The sequence below is a fragment of the Vulpes vulpes genome, chromosome 14 (genome assembly GCF_048418805.1).
Source record: "Vulpes vulpes isolate BD-2025 chromosome 14, VulVul3, whole genome shotgun sequence".
Taxonomy (NCBI): domain Eukaryota; kingdom Metazoa; phylum Chordata; class Mammalia; order Carnivora; family Canidae; genus Vulpes; species Vulpes vulpes.
Genome location: NC_132793.1, coordinates 75189134 through 75215129, shown reverse-complemented (window position 1 = coordinate 75215129; position 25996 = coordinate 75189134). Strand labels below are relative to the sequence as shown.

At 34.6% G+C, this 25996-nt stretch overlaps 1 protein-coding gene across 4 annotated transcripts in view; it reads left to right on the top strand.

Moving 5' to 3' along the window:
* Positions 1-25996, top strand: part of TENT2 (terminal nucleotidyltransferase 2) — a 133254-nt gene that overhangs the window by 66440 nt on the left and 40818 nt on the right. For all 4 annotated transcript variants that reach the window (XM_072736925.1, XM_072736924.1, XM_025998255.2 and 1 more), the window contains exons 2-6: positions 5741-5914; positions 6119-6208; positions 8702-8939; positions 25598-25712; positions 25802-25893. In XM_072736925.1, coding sequence (XP_072593026.1) covers positions 5778-5914; positions 6119-6208; positions 8702-8939; positions 25598-25712; positions 25802-25893 — 672 coding nt within the window. In that variant the 5' untranslated portion in view covers positions 5741-5777. The remainder of the gene's footprint in view (positions 1-5740; positions 5915-6118; positions 6209-8701; positions 8940-25597; positions 25713-25801; positions 25894-25996) is intronic.

Genomic DNA, 25996 nt, shown 5'->3' with positions numbered 1-25996 from the left:
GTTTAGCTCTTGGATGGATCTAATTCTTTTTTTTTTTATATATATATAAATTTATTTTTTGGTGTTCGGCTCTAATTCTTGATAAAAAGGAATGTCCTTTTGAAAGCCTTCAGATAGTTTTGGCAACGGGTGAGCAGGATTTAGGAATTGGGACTTTTTGGATTGTGGAGAAAAGTGACTTTAGGAGATCAGAGGCGTAGGCGTTTGGACACAGTGGGCAGATGACTTGGTTTAGATGCCACAGTTCTGGCTTTTGACTTTTATCCTAGGAGATTCTGCTTTCCGGGAAATCCTAGGATGAAGGATTTATGTAACCTTGAAAGTTCTCTGATTGTGGAGGAGAGGTCAGGTTTCGGAGAGAAATTCCAGGTTGTGAGTTACAGGAGCAAATACTGTGTCAGTAGGAATTACTTTGTAAACTACTCTTAAACAGCCCGTGGCTCTCATGTATGATTATTTACAAGTAAACCTGTGTAATTTCCCATTGGGTCAGCCTTAGTCAAGAAGCAACTTTTAAGGTTCTTTCCTTAAGACAAGAACCAAATCCAACAGTTTTTAAAACACTTCAGAAGTTCTTAGATTATACTATTTTATAGTCCTATACATATTGAGAAACTGATAACTCTTGAGCTAAGAAGAACAGGATACCACCAATATCTGGATTTTATTTATCATGAAGTTATATCTGCTATTTACCACAGTTAACACGGACTAGCGTTTTATGTAGATTATTATGGAGACTTAGTGAAGAAGCCTTTCATTCAGAATAAAGAAAAAAAATTAAGATTTTGTGGAGGTCTCCTTAATTCTGCTGTGGTAATAGGTTTGCTGGATTTTATACTCTAAAACTAGAGTCTGTTTAGAAGTGATCCCTTATAATGTATGACAGGTTATTATTTTTGGGTTATTTTAGATTATTCATCAAAATCAGTGTTGAAAGGTATTAGAAAAAATATTAGAAGGAGGAGTCGAAATTACTGGACTTTGAGCTTACTTCCTTATCTCTGGATGGTCATGCAGGATGCCTAGGCTGTGGAGCATTGAATTCTGTTGGTTAATTTCCGTAGGCATGATCCTACTGTGAAAGCTGGCCTAGTTAAGAGCCAGACTTGAGGGCCAAGATTCATAATGAGGAGAACCTGACAGATACGTGGTTGTGGAGGGACTGCAAAAGCTTCATTGCTTATCTAGAAATTTGGGATAGGCTGAACTAGATATCTGTCTTAAGGTAAACTTTTGGCCGTGTAATCATTGTAAGCTTTTAAGCCTTGGATAATTTGGTCATTAGCTTTGTAGAGTACTACTGGGCCACAATACATCTTTTGACTTAGTTTGGATCTTAATATGTCATGGAATAAGAAATAAGGTGGAGTCTGGGCTGACATGTCATTTTGGGTCTAAAAGTCTCAGTATATGTGGATAGGACTTTATATGGGCCCAGAGGAAAAACACAAGCATATAATCTGTAGATGTAAACAAAGTGTCTAGAATTTTAACTGTGAACTGATTTAAATAAATCTGAAAGTAGAACATTTTAATTTTAGCTTTTCTGAATATAAATTCCTTCCCTTGTTTGATGAGATCTATAGTATTTATATTCCAACAAAATGAAATATCAAGCAAAATTCATTTTAATGAATTATATTTAATGTCATTTTCTCATGAATCTTATGATAAGGTTTATGTTTTATGAGAGTTTGGGTCAGGGAAGCAGAATAAAAGAAGGCCAGGAAAGAAAAGAGCGTGAACCTGGGCAAGGGTAGAACAAGTCTTTGATTGCATGTCTTGAATCTTGCTTTCTGTGATTGAGTTTTTAATAAGGGGTTGTCTGGAATCCTGCATGGTTCAAGATAATTTGTTTCCTCTGAGCAGTGAAAATCAGTGAGTACAGCTTAGCAATTATGATAGGATTGATTTTTTTTTTTTTTTTAAACTCTGCAATAGGAAGTACAGACCTGTTGTTGAAAAGAGTTGATAAATTCTTTTCTGGAGGTAACACCTTGTCTCTTGTTCAGATTAGGGAGTTGGGCACTTTGGATGAGATCTCATGGTGTCCCAAGACTCTTGTTCACAATCCATTATGAACCCTTGACTGGTGAATCTCATTATCTGTGGCCAGCCTCAGGAATTTTAATCTTAAAAAATTGAAAGAAGAACAAAATTTGTATGAGTGATTTATTAGTTTCTTCCCAGATCTTTGTCTTCTTTCTTGTTTTCTCCTGCTTCAATTTTTCCACCCAACTGGTCTCAATACCTAGAGGTAGCTACCATTTCTTTTAGCTGCTTAAGTGTTATTTTCTTCTTTTGTCCTTAAAAAAACCCCAAACAAACAAAAAAACTTAAACCTTCTATTACTTGTTTTTAAAATTGACATCTACCAAAAATGAGGAATTAGCATCTTTATATGCCCTCTTTTATCATTAAATTGTGATGTACAGGGCAGCTCTGGTGGCTCAGCGGTTTAGCACCTCCTTCAGCCCAGGCCATGGAGACCCGGGATCAAGTCCCACATCAGGCTCCCTGCATGGAGCCTGCTTCTCCTCTGCCTGTGTCTCTGCCTCTCTCTGTGTCTCTCATGAATAAATAAATAAAATCTTTAAAAAAAAAAGTGATGTACATGAATATGTAAATACATGTAATATATAGGATGTATAATCCTTAAATATATGTAATAAATGATATATAATGAACATATAACATTTTTTTAAAACTAGTATGAGTTGTTGTGAGAACCAGATAGGTAATGATTATATTTCCTTTTTTATGTGACTTTTTGAGAGTTTTTTGTTGCTCTTGTTTGTTTAGTCATTTCCTTTTAACTTGCCACTTTTCTGTTCCTATGAGTATTTCTGCTCTGTTAGCAGAACTTTGTGGTCAGATACATCAAGTAATCTGCCAGTAAAGTTTTTAAGTGTTTTTTTTCCCTTGGCTATCTTCTTGAAACCCTTTATCCTATTGGCTCTAACTTAAGCTGGTAGCTTCCCTTCACCATCATTCTGGGGAATTTACTTTGTCTCTGCTGTACAGAGCACATCTCCCTTTTCGTGGATCCCAGGTTTTGTTTTGTTTTTTTGATACCCTACATGTCTGAACATGTTTGTTTGTTTGTTTTTCTCCCTTGCCTTGATATTATAGTTGGGTATGGAATTAGAGCTTGAGAGCATTTCCTTCAGAGACTTGAAAGCACAGACTTCATTGTCTTATGGTTACAGTTTCTGCTGTTGCTAATAAGGAGTTTAAAGACATTTTGATTGTCAGCTTTTTATTTATAACATTTTACTTTTCTGTAATGTTTCATAAGCTTCTTTTTCCTAACGTTCTGAAATTTCACCATAATATATCTTGGTATACACACACACACACACACATATATATATATATATATATGTATGTATGTATGTATCTTGGTATATACACACACACACACATACATATATATATATATATTTTTTAATGTACTTTGTGCTCATAAGGTCCTTTAATTCTCAGGATTGGCTTTCTTTGGTTTCCTTTTCTTTGCTTTCTCTCTTCTACAGGAACTCCCATTATGTTGGATATTGGACCATATAGTTTGATTCTCTTATGTTTATTATCTTACTGTCCTGCCTTCTTTCTGCCCTCCACCTGTTTTTCCTTTTTTTTTTCTAAGAGATTTCCTCAGTGTTATATTCTATTTTTTTTTAAAATTTTTTTTTAAATTTTTATTTATTTATGATAGTCACAGAGAGACAGAGAGAGAGGCAGAGACATAGGCAGAGGGAGAAACAGGCTCCATGCACCGGGAGCCTGATGTGGGATTCAATCCCGGGTCTCCAGGATCGCGCCCTGGGCCAAAGGCAAGCGCCAAACCACTGTGCCACCCAGGGATCCCCTATATTCTATTTTTTTATTCAGTACTTCTGCTTTCAATTTTGTAATTTCCAAGAGGCTTTTCTGGTTTTTAAATAATATATTCCTGTTTTTCTTTTAAAGATTTATTTATTAGAGAGAGAGAGAGAGAGAGAGAGAGAGAGAAAATGTGTGAGCAGGGGGAGGGGCTGAGGGAGGGATTCCAGATTCTGTGCTGAGTGTGGAGGCCAGTATGGGCAACTAGTTTATGACCCTGAGATCACAACCTGAGCTGAAATCAAGAGTCTTTTGGATGCTCAACTGACTGAGCCACCCAGGCACCCTGAAATAGCATATTCTTGTTATATGAATGCAGTGTTTTTTAAATTAATTGTGAATTTTTTTGGTTTTAATTTGTTTTTGGCATTGTTTTTGTTTATTCCTTGATCTTTTTTTCTAATAGTGATCATGGATGTTTATATTAAGTGAGAGGTACTAGAAATCTAATTGAAAATTCTGTGTGCATGAGTGGGCAGTTCAGTAGTAGGCTTCACTGTAGGTTGTTAGCGGGCTTAACTTTTCCTTGGTGGAAAACTGTTACTATATTATAGGTTCTTCGGTTACTGTATTATGTGGTTTCTTTCTCAGTTATTCCATAGATGGATTTTCTAATTGCCTGTGTTGGGAAGGATCCTGTTTTCACTTTTGTTGAATTTACTTAATTCTTGCTTTCAGTTTGTTACCTTAACCTATTCTTTGTAAGTTTATAGCCTTTTGGAATCAGTCATTGCAAAGTATAAATATCTTATCTCTTGCCTGGTCATTGAACAGTTCTGATTGCTTTGTACAGTAGCTCCCCCTTATCCACAGGGGAGATAGTCCAAGATCCCCAGGGGATGCCTAAAACTGTGGATACTACCTAGCCTTATATATAATGTTTTTCCATATACATATGTACCTTTAATAAATTTTAATTTGTGAGTTACGCATAACAACTAATAAGAAAAGATTAGCAACAACTAATAATAAAGTAGAACAATTATAACAATATGCTGCAATTAAAATTTTATGAATGTTGTCTCTCAGAATATCTTCTACTATATTCATCCTTTATGTGATGATGTAGATGAGATGAAGTGAGGTGAATGATATGTATATTGTGACATAGTGTTAGGCTACTATTGACTTAAGGATATGTCAGGAGGATTATCTACTTCTGGGCTGTGGCTGACTGCAGATAGCTGAAACCACATAAAATGAAATCGTGGATAACGGGGGACTGTTATGTATAAATTTCCCCATTGCTCTGGAACAAGGTCTCTTTTATTATATGTGTTTTATATAAGTTTTTCATACTTTGAAGAGAATCTCAGATTTTTAGGGTTAGGCAATACAGATTCCTTCCCTGGTTTGAGCATATCTTTAAGAAAATCTGTAAGATCTATATCCTAGGAATCAGGTTGTCATTTTATGGCTTTTACCTTTAAATAAATTAGATTGGGTATAAACATAAGAATCTGTATGGCTTTTTAAAATGTCTGTATTGGGTGGTTTCTTTTGTATTATCACAGTATGTGGTAATAACTTGATTTCTAAAAGATCTGTTGATATTAGAGTAAATTCATTACTCTAAATAAGAAACTTGTATGTATTTTACTATCATTTGAATAATAATATTCTTTTTTTTGAATAATATTCTTAATCTAGATTTAAAACTCATTATTAGCAAGTTCTTTGTTACCTATAGTGGGACTTAGCGATGTGTTTAAATTTTTGAAATAACTGCAAACAAAATTCATAACTGATAACTAATTGCTTTAAATAGTAGTTACTTGTTAATAAAGAGTTCAGTAGTTAATAAGCAGTTCAATATTTTTAACATATAATAATTCGTTTTTAAAATCTATTCTAGGTAGAAGAATACATGTTCACTTTTAGTGAACAAGAGCATGTTCCCAAACTCAATTTTGGGTCGCCCGCCTTTCACCCCAAACCATCAACAGCATAATAACTTCTTTGCCCTGTCGCCAACTCTTTATTCACACCAGCAGCTTATAGATGCACAGTTCAATTTTCAGAATACAGAGTAAGTGTGGTGATATTTTGGTCCATATCATTTTAATTTTTTTTTCTACTTGGCAAAAACCCTTTTTATATGAAATATTTGAAGTTAAAATGTCATTGTCTTGTTTTCTTTTGATCGGTGAAATATTTAGTTTTTATGAAATTGTTTTTTATGTTTTTAAGGAAAAAATGTTTATTACTACTGTTCTTTATGTGTTTTTGGTAGCTTGTCAAGAGCTGTGTCTTTACAGCAATTGACATATGGAAATGTCAGTCCAATACAGACCTCAACTTCTCCATTATTTCGAGGAAGGAAGTAAGTATTTCTTACTTAATTATTTTAAATATTTAAAAAATTTTAGGGATATTTTTGTTGATTTATTCCTGCCATTGCAAATTTTAGATGGAATGAAGTTCTATTTTTTCAGAATACTACTTTTAATTGAGATAGTAACTAAAGTAGATGGTTTTCTGTATTAGTTTACTAGGGCTACTATAACAAAGTATAACACACTGGGTGACTTAAAGAACAGAACTTTATTTTCTCATAATTCTGGAGGCCAGAAGTCTAAGATCAAGGTGTTGGCAGGTTTGGTGTCTTCTGAGGCTTCCCTCTTTGGCTTGTAGATGGCTGCCTTCTCTGTCTCCTACATGGTCATGCCTTTGTGTTTTCTGTGTCCTGATCGCCTCTTGTAGGGATACTAGTCATATGGGATTAGGGCCTGCTTTTAAAAAAAAAAAAAAATATATATATATATATATATATATATATATATATAATCATGAAAGACACAGAGAGAGAAAGAGAGAGAGGCAGAGACACAGGCAGAGGGAGAAGCAGGCTCCATGCAGGGAGCCCGACGCTGGACTTGATCCCGGGACTCCAGGATCACGCCCTGGGCGGAAGGCAGGTGCTAAATTGCTGAGCCACCCAGGGATTCCCCAGGGCCTGCTTTAATGACACCAGTATAACTTCTTTAAAGGCCAAATGCCCAAAACCACATTTTTGAGGTACTGGGTATTAGGGCTTAACCATAAAAATTTTGAGGGTATACAGTTCAGCACATAATACCTTCTTTCTAGTAAAGTTTGCTATATGATTTATCTAAATCTTACATGGGTGAGGTTCCATAATATTTTAGTAAAAATTCTTGCATAACTTGAAGCTTTCTATAGAGAAGTCAGAGCCAATTAGTTTTAATCAATTAAAAGAAATGGATATATTACAAAGTAATTATAATAGAACTTTAGAGATGATTATTAAAATAAAATTTGGCAGTACTTGTAAAATACTGCTGTTTAAACCTGTATAAACATTCCATAACTATGTCCAATTAAAAATAACACTGAGAATTACTGATCACTCATGTAGTCAGCGTTGTTCTTAGGACTTTACAAATGATTAAATTTCTCAACACTGAGATGTTATCCCTCTTCTGTTGAGAAAGATGAAGCACACAGAGGTTAAGCAACTAGTTAATTCAGGTGGAAGCACAACTCGGATGTAGGCAGTCTGGCTCTACATTCTCTGCTTAGACGCACTGTGAGTTCTTCGAAGTTGTTGTGGAAAACTATCTAGTGATGCTGAAAGTATTGACTTTATTCAGATTTTAACTTTTTTGAGATCGTGTGGATAGCTAACTTGTGAATCACAAATGAAAATAAATTCCATTGGCTCATAGTTAGACATATTTTAAAAACTAAAATTGGGATTCTCAGTAGAAGGTATTTAAAATTAAATCACTTTTATGTTAAAAGGTAGTAAATACGCTCTCATGTTTTTGGCATTGTACATTTTTACCTGTAAGTGAGAGTTCCACATATTTTACGGGTCAAGGAGGGAAGAATCAGTGTAATCCTAAAGGAGTTTTATAATAAAAACGTCAGGTAGCTATGACCCATAGAATTTTATAGCTTAAAAGAGATCAGACCATTTCCCGTGGTCTGAAGTATAATTTTTAATTATTTCCTTTTGTTTTTTTATTTTGAAAATTTTATACCTCCAGAAAACTTTAAAGAGCAGTACAATAATCCCCTGTATGCAGTTTACCTAGATTCATGAAAGTTTTGCTACATTTTTTTTTTTTTGCCTCTTGTTCTCTCTACCCCTACTTTTTTCCTAAATCATGTGAAAAAGTTGCAGATATCACTTCATTTTATCCCAGAGCACATTAGTATGTTCCTCCTAAGAACAAGGATATTCTCCTAATAACCAAAATACACTTTGTCATGCCAAGGAATTTAACATTAATACATTACCATTATCTGAAATGCAATTAATTTTCATATTTCATTAGTAGTTCATTGTCTTTAAGCTTTTTAATATAATCTTTTCAACTGATGAGCCAGAACTCATCAGGTGGATTTAAAGAGCCTATTTGTTTATTTACTTATTATTTTTTAAGTTTTATTTTTAAGTAATCTCTACATCTAATGTGGGTTTGAACTCACAACCCCAAGATTAAGTCTCACGCTCTACAGCTGAACCGGCCAGGTGCCCCTTAAAGAACCTTTATTATTAGTGTTTCTATGAAGATAAAAACATTGGGGTAGTTCAAATGTAGGAGACTAACCCTGATGTACATATGTAGTTTTTTAAAATAAACATTACTACTCATTTTTCCTAGGGTATTTTTTCTAAGGCATCTCTTATGTTCACAGTGAATATTTTAAGATTCCTATAGAGCTAATAATGTGGCCTTGCTGAAAGAGTCAGTATTGGTATTTGTTACTTATATATTTTTAATTTTTTCTGTTTGTTATTAGAAAGTTATATCTTTAATCACTAAGGTATATTGCTTGTTTTCAGGAGATTAAGCGATGAAAAAAACCTTCCTCTTGACGGTAAACGGCAACGTTTCCATTCACCCCACCAAGAACCAACTATAGTTAACCACATCGTGCCTTTATCAGGTGAAAGAAGATACTCAATGCCGCCATTGTTTCATACACACTATGTACCAGATATAGTCAGATGTGTTCCACCTTTTCGAGAAATACCATTTTTAGAACCTAGAGAAATCACACTGCCTGAGGCCAAAGATAAGGTAATAATAATGTAGATTTTAGTTTTAACTTTTGGGAAATTAATATAATGTACTGAAAACACTGGACATACCTAATGTTTTGGATTAAGTAGAATATGCCTTTTTTTTGCTCTGTTTAAACTATTCAGCAGTTTTCTGTCTAAATTTGATTTTTAAATTTTTGTTAGCTGTTCTTTTATGGAAGTGTAGCTTTCATATCAGGAAATTATATTTTCTCTGATTTATAAAAATCTAGATTAGAGCTCAGAACATTTGATTTCTTAGTTTAGAAAACTCTGTTATTATTTTTATTATAGAGAAACACATTTTCATATGGTTATTGTAATAAAGTGCCAAAAAGCATTTTCTTTTGGGATTTTTGTGTTTGTCATGAGGTTTTTGAATGTCAAAAATAGAGAATCCAGGTGTCACTGAAAGACTAATATATTTAGAGTGATATGATGAAGAAAGATTTATCAGAAACATTATTTGTGAAAAACATTTCAAATAAATGAAGCTGTTTAAAAATTTTTGGAAAATGACATTATCAGGCTTAGGGAACAATGAGTTATTTAACATTAATATTAATGTTAAATTAATAACAGTAATTAATGTTAAATTAATAACATTAATACTCCCCACCCCCCAATTCTAGGTTATTTAGAAGAGTTTGTAATGTAAATATCTGTGTTCTCTTGGCTTGTCTATAGCTAATATTTGCTGTTTTTGCATTTTCTTTTTTTTTTTTTTTTAAGATTTTATTTATTTATTCATGAGAGACAGAGAGAGAGAGAGAGGCAGAGACACAGGTAGAGGGAGAACCAGGCTCCATGCATGGAGCCTGATGTGGGACTCGATCCCAGGTCTCTAGGATCACGCCCCGGGCTGAAGGAGGCGCTAAACTGCTGAGCCACCCAGGCTGCCCTGTTTTTGCATTTTCAAAGCTCCTCCACTTTCAAGAAATATGACATTTGTAGGCTAAGGAGAATGATCCTGAAGAGTATAGTGACTGTTTTATTGATCTTTGGGTTCCTAGAAACCAGCATAGGTCTGGAACATAGTAAGTTTGCAGAAAGTGTTGGGTCAAAAAAGGAACGCTTGCTTCATTCTTCAGTTGTGCTGCTTTTTATTCCTTTATCATTCTTTCTGTGTTTAAGATATAACTGTCATAAAACCCACTCTTTTAAGTATATGATTCAGTGGTTTTTAGTGTATTTGCAAAGTGCTGCAATCATCACCACTATCTAATTCTATTATATTTGCGTCATCCTCAGAAGAAACCTTATATCCAGTAGCAGTCCCTTCCCATATCTGACCTTCCCAACCTGCTCCCCCTGCCTTTGGCAACCACCAATTGATTTTTTATCTCCCAAGGATTTACTTTCTGGACATTTCATATAAATGGAATCATACATTATATTGTCTTGCTTTTTTCATTTAGCATATTTTCAAGGTTCATCCATGAATGTGGCATGTGTCAGTTTTTTGTCTTTTTATAGCTAAATAATATTCCATTTTATAGATCTATCTTATTTTGTTTGTACATTCATCAGTTGATCAACTCTGGGGCTGTTTCTGTTCTTTGAGTATTTTCAGTAATGCTACTATGAAAATCTGTGTACAAGTTTTTGTGTGGACGTATTTTCATTTCTCTTGGGTATATACCTAGTGAAATTATTCGTAATGTGGTAACTATAAGTTTTTGAGGAACTGCCAACGTGTTTTCTAAAGTGGCTATGCCATTTTACATTCTCACCAACAGTGTATGAGTGTTCTAATTTCTCTACATCCTTGTCAACACTTGTTATTGTCTTGTTTTTGATTATAGCCATCCTAGTGGGTATGAAATGGTATCTTATTGTGATTTTGATTTCCATTTCACTAGTGACTAATGATGTTGGTCATCTTTTCATTTGCATGTTGGCCATTGTGTATCTTCTTTGGATAACTGTCTATTCAGATCTTTTGCCCATTTTTTAATTGGGTTATTTATTTTTTATTGTTGAGTTGTAAGAGTTCGTTATATGTTCTGAATATTAGACTTCTGTCAGATATATGATTTGCAAATATATTCTCCCATTCTGTGGTCTGTCTTTTTCCTTTCTTGTTGGTGTCCTTTGAAACGCAAAAGCTTTTCATTTTAATGAAGTCCAATATATCTGTTTTTCTTTGGTTGCTGGAGCTTTTGATGATATATATATAAGAAATCATTGCCTGATCCAAGATCACAAAAATTAATGTCTATGTTATTCTAAGAGTTTTATAGTTTAAGCTTTTAGATTTAGGTCTTTGGTCTGTTTTGAGTTAATTTTTGTATGATATGAAATAGGGTCCAACCTCATTCTTATACTGTTAGTCCAGTAGTCCTAGCACTATTAAAATGATTCTGTCATTCTTTTGTTATTATTAAGTAGGAAAGCTGTTAGGGAAAACCAGCAGGAGGGAGGAAGAGATGAAGTAAAATGGGAAAAGACTGACTTGAGAAGTTTTGGTAGTGTTTCCATACCGTCTCCTCCCCCCATTCCCCACCGCCCCATTCATTCTCCTTTCTTTGCTTTCTCATTTTAAAGAAACTCTTGTAATGCTATAGTGTGAAAGCCTGTGGTATGAATCAAATCTGACCAACTCTTTGAATATATAAGGATCTTTTACTATTTTTTGGTTTTTAATGTATATATGCAGGCTCATTTTTAGTGGAATTTATAAGTATTGAATTTTTCTATATTTTTGCATGTATCTTTATGTCTATAATAGTTAACTGTTAGAACTAACTAAATAACTGCTGGTTCTGCATATAGACTAGGCATATGTTGAGTCTCAGTAAATATAATAATTTATATTAATCAGTATATACCATCCAGTAAAGTATGAGTAACTTTTTCTTTGCTTAATAGCATAGGAAAAGATTCTCTCAAACCTCATGTTTCTCAGAGAAGCATTTATTTCAGAAAGATAAAGATATATTTTGTTGTTGAGCCAATTTCTTTTTTTTTTTTTTAAAGATTTATTTATTTATGATAGAGAGAGAGAGAGGCAGAGACACAGGCAGAGGGAGAAGCAGGCTCCATTCCGGGAGCCCGATGTGGGACTCGATCCAGGGTCTCCAGGATCGCGCCCTGGGCCAAAGGCAGGCGCCAAACCGCTGAGCCACCCAGGGATCCCTGAGCCAATTTCTTTGAGTGCTACTTTCTACCTGCCTAGTTGTAGGAGAAAAAAGGCAAGCAGTTAGTTCTGTGTTCATTCTTTTAAGCGAACACTTTTAAAGAAAACTAACATTTATTGCTGTCTTTTCTCTTCTAGGCATTCTACATATGTTATGTCATTTAGTCTTTTCAACAACCCCATGACATGGATATTATCCTAATTTTACTGAGGCTCAGAAAGCTAAATAACTTGCTCAAGGTCACAGCTAGTAAGTGACACAACCAAGATTTGACCCTTGTCTCTGATAATACAAAGAGGAGTAACTTAAGATGCTTAAAATTAAGGATAGGGAGATGACAGTCTTAGAACTAACTATAACACCAGGTAATCTGCCAATGAAGGTTTTTGAGTAGAGGAATAGCACAACCAGATTGGCATTTTGGGGAAGATAGTTCTTGTGGTATAGTAGAGTTTAGCTTGGAATAAGGAGGGCCTAGAACATGGATGATTAGAACCTTGGAAGCTGTTAAATTAATTCAGATGAAAGGTGCTGAAACTTCCATTTATGGCATGTGGTGGGAAAGATGTGAGAGACCATGCATAAAGAAAATTGGTAGAATGTGTGGAATCATTGAATATAGGGAAGAGAGGAAGAAAGGGGCATTTGTGACTCTAGTGATTTGATTTTGGACTACATTTATTTATTTATTTATTTATTATTTATTTATTTATTTATTTATTAATTATAGTCACAGAGAGAGAGAGAGAGAGGCAGAGACACAGGCTGAGGAAGAAGCAGGCTCCATGCACCGGGAGCCTGATGTGGGATTCGATCCCGGGTCTCCAGGATCGCGCCCTGGGCCAAAGGCAGGCGCCAAACTGTTGCACCACCCAGGGATCCCTGATTTTGGACTACTTAACAGAGATAAGGAACATAGATTTGGGGTGTATAAATTAATTGAGCAACTAGTCAAGATCTTTTTGGAACTGGGAAGATTTGTAATTTTTGTGCTCTTGTGAAAGCTCGTATTCTGCAAATTGCACACTAAGAATATAGGGCTATGGGAAAATAGGGCTGGAGTAGGTTACTCAAAATCCAAACAATTTTGTAACCAGAACACTATCAAGAGTAATAATCAATACCTTGGGAAATAACTTGGTCAGACCAGGTAGGCAGCTTAGTATGGCTAATGCTGCTGCAGGGGATGTTAAAAATATACAAAATAGAGTTGAGATATTGCCTTGTGGGCATTGAGACAAGGCAGTTTAAAATGGAGCTCTGAGTCCGTGAGGCTGTTGTTAGTAGACACAGAAGGAAATATATCAGCAGAGAGCTGTTTGAGGCTGGGGGGATGCTTCATTGAGTGGAAACCCTCAATATAGTGGGAACCCAGATAGGTGGGACTTATTTTTAGTTGTGTTAGATCTATAAGGACTCCTACCTGTGTGGCAGTCAAACTGAGAGATTCTTTTTCTTTCTCAGGAAGGTTATGATGCATAATTTCAGCTCCGTGTGCAAATAAATTAACACATTGAATTGATACCATTTACCTACTTATCAGCTGTCTATAAGTTCATTGGTATTGTAGAAAAATACGTTGTAGTTAAATTGGCAGTATGTATTTCAGAATCAAGACAGGGCCAGAGATATGAATCCTGAAGTCACCTGCAATTAAAAGTAACAATTGAAACTCTTGGAGTAGACTAGATTCTGTAATTATTTAGTATTAAACAGATATTTGTGAGTGCTGTTATTTGTGTGCTACAATGTTGTACCACAGTGTTGTGCTAAATATACATGGTCACGGTCTCTTTAGGTCTCTTTACCGTGTACATACGTAACAGTATAGTAAAAGGGAGAACTATTAAAGAACAACCATTTAAATTACAGTTTTATTTATATATTTATAAGTGCAATGAAAGGAAGTTACAGTGCTGAGGGAATGTTTTTTGAGGTCAGGGATGGTCTAGGGGAGATAATATTTGAGCTGAGATCTAAAAGATGAGTTGGGGGTGAACTATTGAAAGAATGGTGGGGTTGGAGACAATGCTGTGGGAAGAAGGAACAACATCTTTGAAGGTCCTTCTGTAGAAAGGAGCATGGAATATGCAAGGAACTGAAAGGCCAACTTGGCTAGAGTTTGGTTGATTAGGGGAGAGTGGCTAGAAGTAGGGAGAGGGCCAAAGACTAGTGTCATTTTGGTGTTCAGCCTAAGAACAGTGGTAAACCAGGCAGGGTTTTCTTAGGCCGTGAAGAAAGGTCAGTTAAAATTATTCTGACTGCAGTGTATGAATTTGAACAAGGGTAGATGTAGGAAGTCATTGTAGTATTCTATTCAAGGTGAGAAATAATGATGCCTTGAATTATGAAGTGTTGGTAGTTAAGATGAAGAGAAGTTGATGGATTTAAGCTGTATTTGGGAATTGGAATTGCTAGGATTTGGTGATTAGATTAGGTCACAAGCCTCTGGATTCTTGACATTTTAGACTAACTTTCTTTAATGCTGGTTTGTGCATCTTAGCATGTCCAGCTCCATTCCTGGCTTCAGCTCCCCGGATGCCACCAATCCTGTTACGAGAAACAAAAGTCTCCAGACATTGCCAAATGCCCCTTGGGGTGAGGGTGGGGAGCAGAACTGTTGCTTGTTGAGAACCACTGGATTATATAGAGATGAAGATACTGAGGCTTACTTTCCAAGTTTCAGCTTTCTAGATGGATTCATGATAGGACCATTCACTGAGATGGAACAAAATGGAAGAGGAGCAATTCCCTGGGTGTGTGTGTGTGTGTGTTTGATAGGAATTGGAGGATAAGCAGGGGGCTCATGAAGTCTGTGGACGTGTTGTCTTTATCGGACATTTGAAACATCAAATTAGATATTAGAGATGATAGTTTAACATTATAGATCTGGAATTCAGAGGAAAGATATTGACCAGAAATGTACATTTGGTAATCATTTTTGTAGATGGTAATTGAAGCCAAAACTGTGGATATGATTGTTCAGGGAGAGAAGAGAGCCTGGATTCAAGACTGAAATAGTTGGTAGGGAGAATGAGAAAAGAGAAATGGAAACTAAAAGTATATGCAACTGTTTTTAGGAAAATTGCCTGTGAAGGTGAGGAGCTAAAGATTTGAAGTTGGAACAAAGGTGGTTTTTAAATTTATTTTTATTATTATTTTTTAATTTGTAAGATTGGAGAAACTTTAACCACTATAAATGTTTATGGGAAAGATTTAGTGGAGAGAGAGGAGATTGACTACCTACTCTGCAAAGAAAAGAACAATCATGAATAAGGTTCCTCAGAAGGTAGAAGGAGCATGGATCCTTATATAGGTGGAGTGTCTGGCTTTATAAGAGAAAATTTTGGAAATGGATGATAGGAGGAGGGGAATAGGTATAGATAACCAGGAAGTTGTAGATACGATATGGAGAAGTTAATGTGGAGTTCCCATAGTTGAGTGGCTTCTTCCTGTTTTCTTTCTGAGTTATTATGCAAGGTCATCTGTTATGAGTAAGGAGAATGAAGTGGAATGTGGATGTCCAAGGTTTGAGAATAGTGGAGAAGGTTTAAAATAGTATTGATTGAGTCCAGGAAATCAAGCTGTGACAGAGAAATAGAATGAAGAAGACTTGAAACAGTCCTTGCTGAATAGTTTAGGGGACTCACCTTGGATTGGTAAAAATGAATTTATTGGAATTAATAATAAATCAGTCAGCTGCTTCAGCCAGCTCCAAGGAAATATTTTTTTTTTTAAAAGATTTTATTTATTTATTCATGAGAGACGCAGAGAGAGAGAGAGGCAGAGAGCCTCTCAGGCAGAGGGAGAAGCAGGCTCTATGCAGGGACGCTGATGCGGGACTCGATCCCAGGTCACCAGGATCACACCCTGGACCGAAGCCAGGCGCTAAACCGCTGAGCCACCCAGGGATTCCCCTCCAAGGAAAGATTTTGTTAGAAGTTTTAATTACTTTGAAAGTTCATATTCTGTATTTTGAAACCTAAAGATTTAAGTTTTTGAGAATGAATACTCTGAGTTTACTTCTTTCACTCTTTTAAAATCTTTTGTCTGTTTTTCAAGTTGCTGTATTAACAAACAACTCTTTAAGTAAAATATCTGAATTACCTTTCTTGAGTTAACTTTTATTTCACTCTAGCTTTTATGTGAATATATGGTTGCTTGGACAAAAAAGAGGCTGTAGAGGAATCGAGAGTTAATCAAGCTCCTGAATTCTATCTATTATAACTCTTCTTTGGAAATTCTGGTTAGTTTGAAGATATTATGTGAATTGAAGTAATTGATTTTGAATTTTTAGTTGAGGTGAGGTTAGGCTGAGGTTTTCTTGGTATTGATTATAAAATAAAAAGATGATTATGAATGAATTACTCAAGATACCTTGTATAATGTTTAATTTTGGAAAGGAGAAAATTTTATGGATCCCCTTGGTACCCTTAGAGGAATAGTTTCAGGACAGTTACAGATCTCTTAGAGACTCTATCTTTAAAAAATTTTTAAAAATTTCATTATTGTCCTTTGTTTATAAACAAATTAAAAAAGGTTAATGTTTGTAAAGCATTAGCTTACTGAATATAGTTGGTCCTTGAACATCACAGGGGTGCCAGTCTCCTATGTAGTTGAAAATCCCTGTATAACTTTTGATACCCAAAAAACTTCTCTGCTGGTGGCCTACTGTATGTTACATGTATTATATAATGCGTTCTTAAATAAACTGGAGAACAAATGTTAAAATCATATGGAAGAGAAAATATGATTATATTACTATACTGCGTTTATCGAAAAAAGTCTAGGTGGACCTGTGTGGTTCAAACCTGTGTTATTCAAGGGTCAGCTGTAGTTGAAATGTGTGTATGCCCACATCTCCTACCTACCTCCTTTTTTCTAGCTTTATTGATATATGAGTGACAAAAATTGTATGTATTTAAGGTGTACACTATAATGTCTATACATTGTTAAATGATTACCATAATCAAGCTAATGTCCTTCACCTCACAGTTAACTGCATTTTTTTGTGGTGAGAACAACTGAGATCTATTCTTTTTTTTTTTTAATTTAATTTATTTATTCATGAGAGCCACAGAGATAGAGAGAGAGAGAGAGAGAGAGAGGCAGAGACATAGGCAGAGGGAGAAGCAGGCTCCATGCAGGGAGCCTGAGGTGGAACTCGATCCCAGGACTCCAGGATCACGCCCTGGGCTGAAGGCAGATGCTCAAATGCTGAGCCTCCCAGGGATCTCAACTGAGATCTATTTTCTTAGCGAATTTCAAATATATAATGCATTATTATTAATTAAAGTCACTATATTGTACCTTATATTTCCAGAGCTATCTTATAGCTGCAAGTTGTATGCTTTGACCAACATCCCATTCTCCCCATACCTTCCAGCTCCTGATAATCACCTTTCTACTCTGCTTATTAATTTGACTTTTTTAGATTTCATATGTAAGTGAGATGCAATATTTTCTTTTTATGTCTAGCTTATTTCATTTAGCATAATGTCTCCAGGTTTGTCCATGTTGCAAATGGCATAATTTCCTTCTTTGTAAGGCCAAATAATATTCCATTGTGTGTGTATATGTTGTGGCTATGTATGTATATGTGTATGTATACCAGGTTTCTTTTTTTTAGAGCTTTATTATTTTTTTTAAGATTTATTTATTTATTCATTCAGAGAGAGCGAAGAGAGAGGCAGAGACACAGGCAGAGAGGGAGAAGCAGGCTCCATGCAGGGAGCCCGATATGGGACTCGATCCCGGGTCTCCAAGATCACACCCCAGGCTACAGGCGGCACTAAACCGCTGCGCCACCTGGGCTGCCTGTATATCATGTTTCTTTATTCATTCATCCATTGACAGACTTTTAGGTTCTTTCCATATCTTGGCTACTATGTTTAATGCTGCAGTGAACATGGAAGTGCAGATATCTTTTTGAGATAGTGATTTTATTTCTTTTGAATATCCAGAAGTGGAATTGCTGGATGATATGGTCATTCTATTTTTAATTTTTGAGGAGCCTCCATATTGTTTTCCAGTGTGGTTGTACCAATTTACATTCTCACCAACAGTGTATAAGGATTTCCTTTTCTCTACATCCTTGCCAATACTTGTTACCTTGAACTTTTTGATAGTAGCCCTTTAACCAGTGTGAGATGATATCTCATTGTGGATTTGATTTGCATTTCCCTGATGATTAGTAATGTTGAGCATCTTTACAGGTACCTGTTGGCTTTTGTGTGTCTTCTTTGGAAAAATGTTTGTTCAGGTCCTTTACCCGTTTTTAAATTGGGTGATTGATTGATTGCTATTGAATCATATGGGTATCTTGTAGATTTTGGATATTAACCCCTTATTGAGTATATCATTTGCAAATATTTTCCCATTCTGTAAGTGGCTTTTTCATTTTGTTGGCTGTTTCTTGAGCTGTGCAGAAACTTTTTAGTTTGATGTAGTCCTACTTGTTGATTTTAGCTTTTGTTGCCTGTGCTTTTAGTGTCGGGTCAAAAAAATCATTACAAGACCATTCTCAAGGAGTTTTTACCCTATGTTTTCTAAAGAGTTTTACAGTTTCAGGTCTTATATTTAAACTTTAATCCACTTTGCATTGATTTTTGTGCATGGTGTAAGATATGGGTCTAAATTCATTCTTTTGCATATAGATGTCCAGTTTCCCTGACATTGTTGAAGACTGTCCTTTTTCCATTGTGTATTCTTGGCACCTTTGTCAAAGATGAGTTAACTGTATACGTAAAGATTTATTTCTGGGCTCTCTAGTGGTCTCTGTGTCTGTTTTTATGCCAGTATTATACTATTTTGATTACTATAGCTTTGTAATATAATTTGAAATTAGGATTGTGATGCTTCCATCTTTGTTCTTACTCAAGATTGCTATAGCTATTCTGGGTTATTTGTGGTTCCATAGGACTTTTTAGCAGTGCTTTTTTTTTTTATTTCTGTGAAAAATGCCATTGGAGTTTTGTAGGGATTGCATTAAATCTATAGATTGATTTGGGTACTATGGACTTTTTTAATAATTTTAATTCTTCCAATCCATGAATGCGGGATATCTTTCCATTTATTTGTTGTCTTCAGTTTCTTTTGTCAATATTTTATAGTTTTCATTGTAGAGATCTTCCACCTCCTTGGTTATTAAATTTATTCCTAGAGCTCTATCTTTCTAATGTATGTGTCAGAAAAGTTTTGAAAGCTACTGAAATGTATTTTTATGTAGAAAATCAAGGCTAGGACTCTGCACAAAAAGTCCTCAAGTGAAAGCTTGTTTTGTTTTTCCATTCTCCTTTTACTTCTTGGTTAAGTTCAGTAATATATACCTAGAAGCAGTCAAACTTGAGAAAGAAATCAGCAATTCAAACTGCCTAATCAGTGTGCCAGCTTATAAATTAAGAAGACTCTACTCCTAATAGAAACATCATAATTTAACACACCAGCAAGGAACATGTCGTTTTTGGCATGAGATTTTCCTGATTTTATTTTAGTTTAGTTTAGTTTAAGAGAAAGAGAATTCAGCATCAATAATGAATTTAAACCATTATTATATATCTAGCTTTATCTTACTCAGTAATTAGTACCAGCTTTTCTGTAGTTACAGATGTAACAAGGATTATGGCAATTTTTGTTGCCTAAGGGGAGAGAGCAAGAGACAGCCTGAGGAATTGCCAATGTTTGTTGAAATGCTTATGACTTAATAACTAATGTTTTCTGTACTATATTTAATTTTATTTCCCTTGTCTTTGAAAGCTCTCTACTAACTTGTGTTTATTTTTTCAAATGGCACTTATATTTAGTAAAAAACCTGTTACCATTTTCGTATGATCATGTCTTGGTAATGCCAGCTCAATTTTTATTTTTATTTTTATTTACATGGGGACCCAGGTAATGGGGACAGATGTAGAAGCTGCTGAGAATAAAAAAAAAAAAAAAAAGAAGCTGCTGAGAATGACACGTGAAAGTTAGACCTTAAGCTTTATTTATCGACACATTTAAAAACTTTTCTGAATCTCAATCTTACTTGATGGCTTGTGTTGACCTAAGACAACTTCATTGGTAATTTGTTTGGGACTGACTTTGAAGACAGGTTATAATACTTTTTAGGAAAAATGAGCATTTATATTTGGAAGAAACGTTATTTTTAGTATTTTATGTTATATGTAGGTAAATCTTTTGTACAGTTTTGAACAGATACAAGTTTTACTTATAGTGAGAAATAAATATCTTCTACAGTTACTTTTAATTAAAATAATAGATCTTGGGAGGGCAGCCTAAACGGATAGTATTGTAGAGATTGAAACAACTTTAAGAATAATCTATTATATGGGTACTATGTTGGAATAATGTTTTTAAACTAATGATGAAGAAAAATATGCTTCTGAGTGAAATAAAAGCAATTAAAGAAAATTCCTGAAGTGCTATTTATAGTCACCTTGGTATTACATATATGATTTGAATATTTAATGCCTGATATTCGTCAGCCAAAGAGAATTCATATCATACATTTCATGCCCCACACCAGAATTATAGAACATTGAGCCATCTTCTGAAATATTTCTCTAAATTTAAGTAGAAGTCTTATTTTAGCATGTTGGTACATTTGTTTTGAGTTTTGCTTTATTTGTACTCTATATTCTGTATGGTGTCTGTTCTAGAATTCGAGAACATAATTTGATAATGTGAATCCCTAAGTAAATAGCTAGATAGTGAGGAGAATTCTTTTGTATAGAAACCTATTAGTTCTCCATTATAGCAGTACTTGAAAAAGAAGAAATGTTTCCGTGAATGTAAAAAAGAGAAAGGAGCAAGTATATATAATTTTATATTTTTCACATAATCGTAATTTTTTTGTATAGGAATGTTTCTATATGAATATGATTTTTCAGATGAAAGAACTTTATAAATATGAAAAAAATTTCATTTGAGCATTGTTATAAAGAAGTTTCTTTTTTGTTACTCAAGAAAGATAGTTATATGTAGGATGCTACTTATTATTAGTTCTAGGATTGTGTTGATCTACCTGAATCTCTAGATCAGGGGGTTGGCAAAATTTTTCTATAAGGGCCAATTAGTAAGTATTTTAGATATGTGGGCTATGTGGGGCCTTTGTTAAATATTTTTTCTTTTCTCTCTTTTTGAAACAATGCTTAAAAAATGTAAAAATTATTCTATTTTACTGACTCTGCAAAACAGTTTAGGGGCAGTATTTGGCTTATAGGCCATAGTTTGCCAATCCTGCAAATGAATAAAACTTAATTGTTCAAGTGTCATTTAAAATTTTATGTTAACCACTTTACCAGCAACTTCTTTCAAACCTTTTATTAACTTGGATGCTTTTTAAAAAGCTTTATTATGGAAAATATCAAATATATAAATAGAATATAGTATCATAAATCTTCGTATCACTGAGCTGTATTTAAAAACCACCAGCGTACTGCCAATTTTATTTTATCTGTACCTCTCTCCCTCATTAGTTTGAAGCACATGAAAGGTGTATCATTATATTCACAAATACTTCAGTATTTTTATCTTTTAAATCTATCCTTTTGCCTATGCCATGCTTTCTTGATTACTATAACTGTTACAGTAAGTCAGTCTTGAAGTCTGGCAAGGTAAATTCTCCAACTTTTCCATCCCTTTTTTCAGCTTATCTTGGTCTTTTGCCTTTCAAATAAGATTTAAGGTTATTTTCTCAATTTCTAGAAACAAACTTGCTGGGTATCTTATTTTGTTTTGATTGCATTGACTCTATGGATTAATTTTAGGAGCATTAACATCTTAACAGTAGTTACTTGATCCATGAACATGGTGTAGCCCTCCATTTATTTAGGTTTTTAATTTCTCACATCACTATCTTGTAATCTTAAGTATATAAGTTCTATATACTTTGTGGTAAATATACTTCTAAATATTTATTTTTTACTGATATTGACAAGTTTTTAAAATGTAGATTTCCAATTGTTTTTTGTTAGTACTAGTATATATACTTGATAGTCACTTATCCTTTTAGAAAATGAAAACACAAGAGAAGAAGCCTTGGCTTGATATAGTATGTTAAAATTTCCATTAGTTTTGTGAACATGTTTTTCTGGTGTGTGTTTGATTATCTATAGCAGTGTTACTCTATTCTTAGTTTTCTTATAAAAACTTTGTATGGTGGGGATCCCTGGGTGGCTCAGCGGTTTAGTGCCTGCCTTTGGCCCAGGGCGCGATCCATGCTCCCGGCATGGAGCCTGCTTCTCCCTCCTCCTGTGTCTCTGCCTCTCTCTCTCTCTCTCTCTCTCTCTCTCATTCTCTCTCTCTCTCTCTCTATGTCTATCATAAAATAAATAAATAAATAAAACTTAAAAAAAAAAAAAAAAAACAACTTTGTATGGGAGTTGACCAGAGTCCTTTTAAGGCATTATTTCTTCAAATTTTTTCTGTCCTCCAATTCTCATCTCTCTGAGATTCCAGAAATTTGCATTTCATATTTTATAAATACAAATAAAAGTGAGGTGCCTTTTCCTGTACTACTATTAAATTAGAATGGTTGGTAGACTATACCTTTCCTAGGGTTTATGGTTTTAGGAATCTTATTCTCTAATTATGTAGTATTCAGAAATATACTTTCGAGATCTTTTCTCTCCTTTTTCTTTTATCTAGACTAGGATTTTTCACCCTCTGCAATATCAGCATTTTGGGGCCAGATAATCTTTGCTGTGAGGGATCATCCTATTCATTGTGTAGAATGTTTAGTGGCATCCTGGCCTACTAGATGCCAGTGACCACCCCTACGGCATCTCTCTTTCCCCTGGTTATGAAACTAGGATGTTGCCAGGCATTGTCAGCTGTCACCTGGGAGTCAGAATTATTCTAGACTCTGTTTTCTTTGACCCTTATGACTCTACTGTTTAGGTTAGATTTCTCCTTCTGGCAGTATTTGCTGCTGTGTTGCTTTAGAAGGGAGCTTTTACATGGTTTTGAAATTTTTGATCTTTCTGTGATCCTGTGAACTTGGCATTTACCCATGCATTTACCTGTGAACTCTCATCTGTAGCCTTTGAAACTCTCCCCCAGTTTTGATTGCTGTTCCACTCTGAATTGGATTCCTCAATTTGAGGAAGGGGTCAGGAAGTGTAGTACCCCTTAGGCAATTTGATTTCTGGATGGTCTGGCTTCAGGACTCTCCAAAATTTTTTTCTTTGTTTCCTTCTTAATGTTTCTAGTACCATGTGGGTCTTGATTCTATTGGTATTTGGTCCCAATTGCTCATATTTTGGGGTTCATGAGTAAGACCTAGTCATTTGTTTTGTACTTGTTGACCCTGTTTTGTTTTATTTTGGTTTGGTTTTATATATTTGTTTTATTCTTCTAGTTGGTCCTTTTTGGAGAGAGGGTTTTTAAAAAACTATTAAAATATTAATGTTAAGTATATTAATATTGTTATCAAAGATATATTAAAAAATGATGTCTCTTTCATTGTCAACTTGCCCAGACTACCTCTGCCTTCTTAAAATGTGTATTCTAAACATGACAAAGGAAAATATTTTGTTTACTTTTTGCCAGTCTATTAAAATTTTTTCTTTTTTTAAATAAAAAATTTATTTCTAATGAAGTACAGTTGACATGTAATTATATATTAGTTTTAGGTGTACAACAGTGATTTGACAATTATGTATGTTAGGAAATGCTCATTACATTACTCATTACATTACGTGTACTTACTTTGTCATGGTATAAAGTTACTATCATATTGACTATGTTCCCTATGCCCAACCTTTCAATCCTGTAACATAGTTATTTCGTAACAAAGTTTGTGCCTCTTAATCCCCTTCATGTATTTCCACTATTCCTCCATCCTCTCCTTTTGACAACCGCTAGTTTTTTCTCTGTATGTATTATGAGCTTTTCTTTTTTTGTTTTTTCTGTTTTAAGAAAACATTTTAAATGTGGGTGAGACTTATGTCTGGTATGGACCCTGGGAAGGCTTAGAGAGGGAGAGGTTGAAATGCAAGAGAGAGATGGAAAAACTGATGGAAGTATTTTGTGAACTGGAGGTGATCAGAAGGCTGGAATACAGAAGTATTGGTAGAGGGATTAACCTTGAGCAGGGGAAGAGAACAGTTTATCTGACAGAAGAGATAAAAAGATGAGATTTCATTCAGATATGTTAGTTTGCAAGTTTATAGTTAGGAAACTGGGAGGAGTGTTACATCTGCTATTTTCAGGGTTTTTTTTTTTTTTAGTAAACTTTGTAAAAAGTTATTTGCTAAAGAAAATGAGGTAAGTATAGGGAACTTGAGGAAAGTAGTAAAGATTTTAGAGTGGTGATGGTGAAAAATGTTAGCAAAATCAGCCAGAGGCATGGGAGTCTGAGTGAATAAAATAAGTTGAAAAATGCTAGTTTTGTGATTTAAAAATTTTTTTCAGTTTCATGTTCTGATGAAAGAGCTTAGAAGATGGTTGTATAGACCTAAGATTAGGGTTTTGCAGGACAGGTTTTAGATTGAGCATGATAAGGGGATAATGTTTAAGGCATGATAAAATAGAGTGAGTGGTTCAAGGGATGCACTTAGTGGTATAGACTGGGTAGGGAAGGAAGTCATACCATTCAGGTGCTAATAAGCTGGCAGGAAAGGGAGAATTTAGTGAACTCTGGGTCTGTGTGGTTCTGAGGCAGATATGAAGGGAGTAATAAGAAAGTAAGAATTGGACAGGAGATTGAAGCCAAGGTAATATATTGGAATTTAAAATTTCAGAGCTAGAGTTCTGTTCTATCGTAAAGACCGCGTTGTGGCTGTGGGAGTGTAATGCTGATGAAAAATACTAGAGTAAGAAGAGTTCAGAAATGGTGGCATATGTTGTGATAGCCCATTGCAGATGAGGTAATTACCTGTGATGATGGTTAAGAGTTGAGTTGGAGGGGAAAATGTGAACCAGATAGGTCAATAAACAAGGAGATCTGTCTATAGATGGCAACAAGAAGACAGGATTCAGGCCAGTGTTGTAAAAATGGGGAAAGAGAGTGGTTTGTGTAAGCAAAGACAACCAGGGGCTTTTCTTCCAAAGTTTGTTAATATTTGTTATTGGTGATATGAATATTGGATTTGGCTAACTTCTTTGTTAAAAAGACAGGTAGTAAATATTTTAGACTTGGCCCCTCGTATGTTTCTGTTGCATATCTTATTTGTTTTTATGACCCTTTAAAAATGTAAAAACCGTTCTTAGCTCATGTGCCTTCCAAAAACAGGCAGCAACTGAAGATTGTAGTTTGCTATACTATGGATTATACTCATTAAGAATTTTCTGTAACCATCTGTACTTTATTGTGACTTATCAATGATACTTTACTTTGGAAAAATTAGTAACTATTTCAGTTATTAAGTACTATTGAGTGATAGTAGTTTTGGCAAAGTGTTAAGGAGATAATATATTTAAAATACTGTTGATAGTGTTACTTTACATTTCTTGGTATAATAATTTTACATTTCTGAACAAAATTTTTACTTTTTTTTGCGGTGGATTCAAGTTGAGTCAGCAGATACTGGAGTTATTTGAAGCATGTCAGCAGCAAGTAAGTGATTTAAAGAAGAAAGAATTGTGTCGAACACAGCTGCAGAGAGAAATTCAGCTGTTATTTCCACGTATGTTTCCGTATTTTGGATGCCCTTTGTATATGCATTCCTGCCTTAAAATTTAAATAATGCCTTATAATTTCGTTCTGTTTCTCTAGAAAGCAGACTTTTTTTGGTTGGGTCCTCTTTAAATGGATTTGGTACCCGGAGCAGTGATGGTGATTTATGCCTAGTTGTAAAAGAAGAACCAGTAAGTAATGAAACATTTGTTGCAAGTGTTCTTCTCATGTTAAGTCTTTCAAGAGAAATTTTATGTAAAAATCATTGAAGAGGAATGCCTGGCTTAAGCTGGG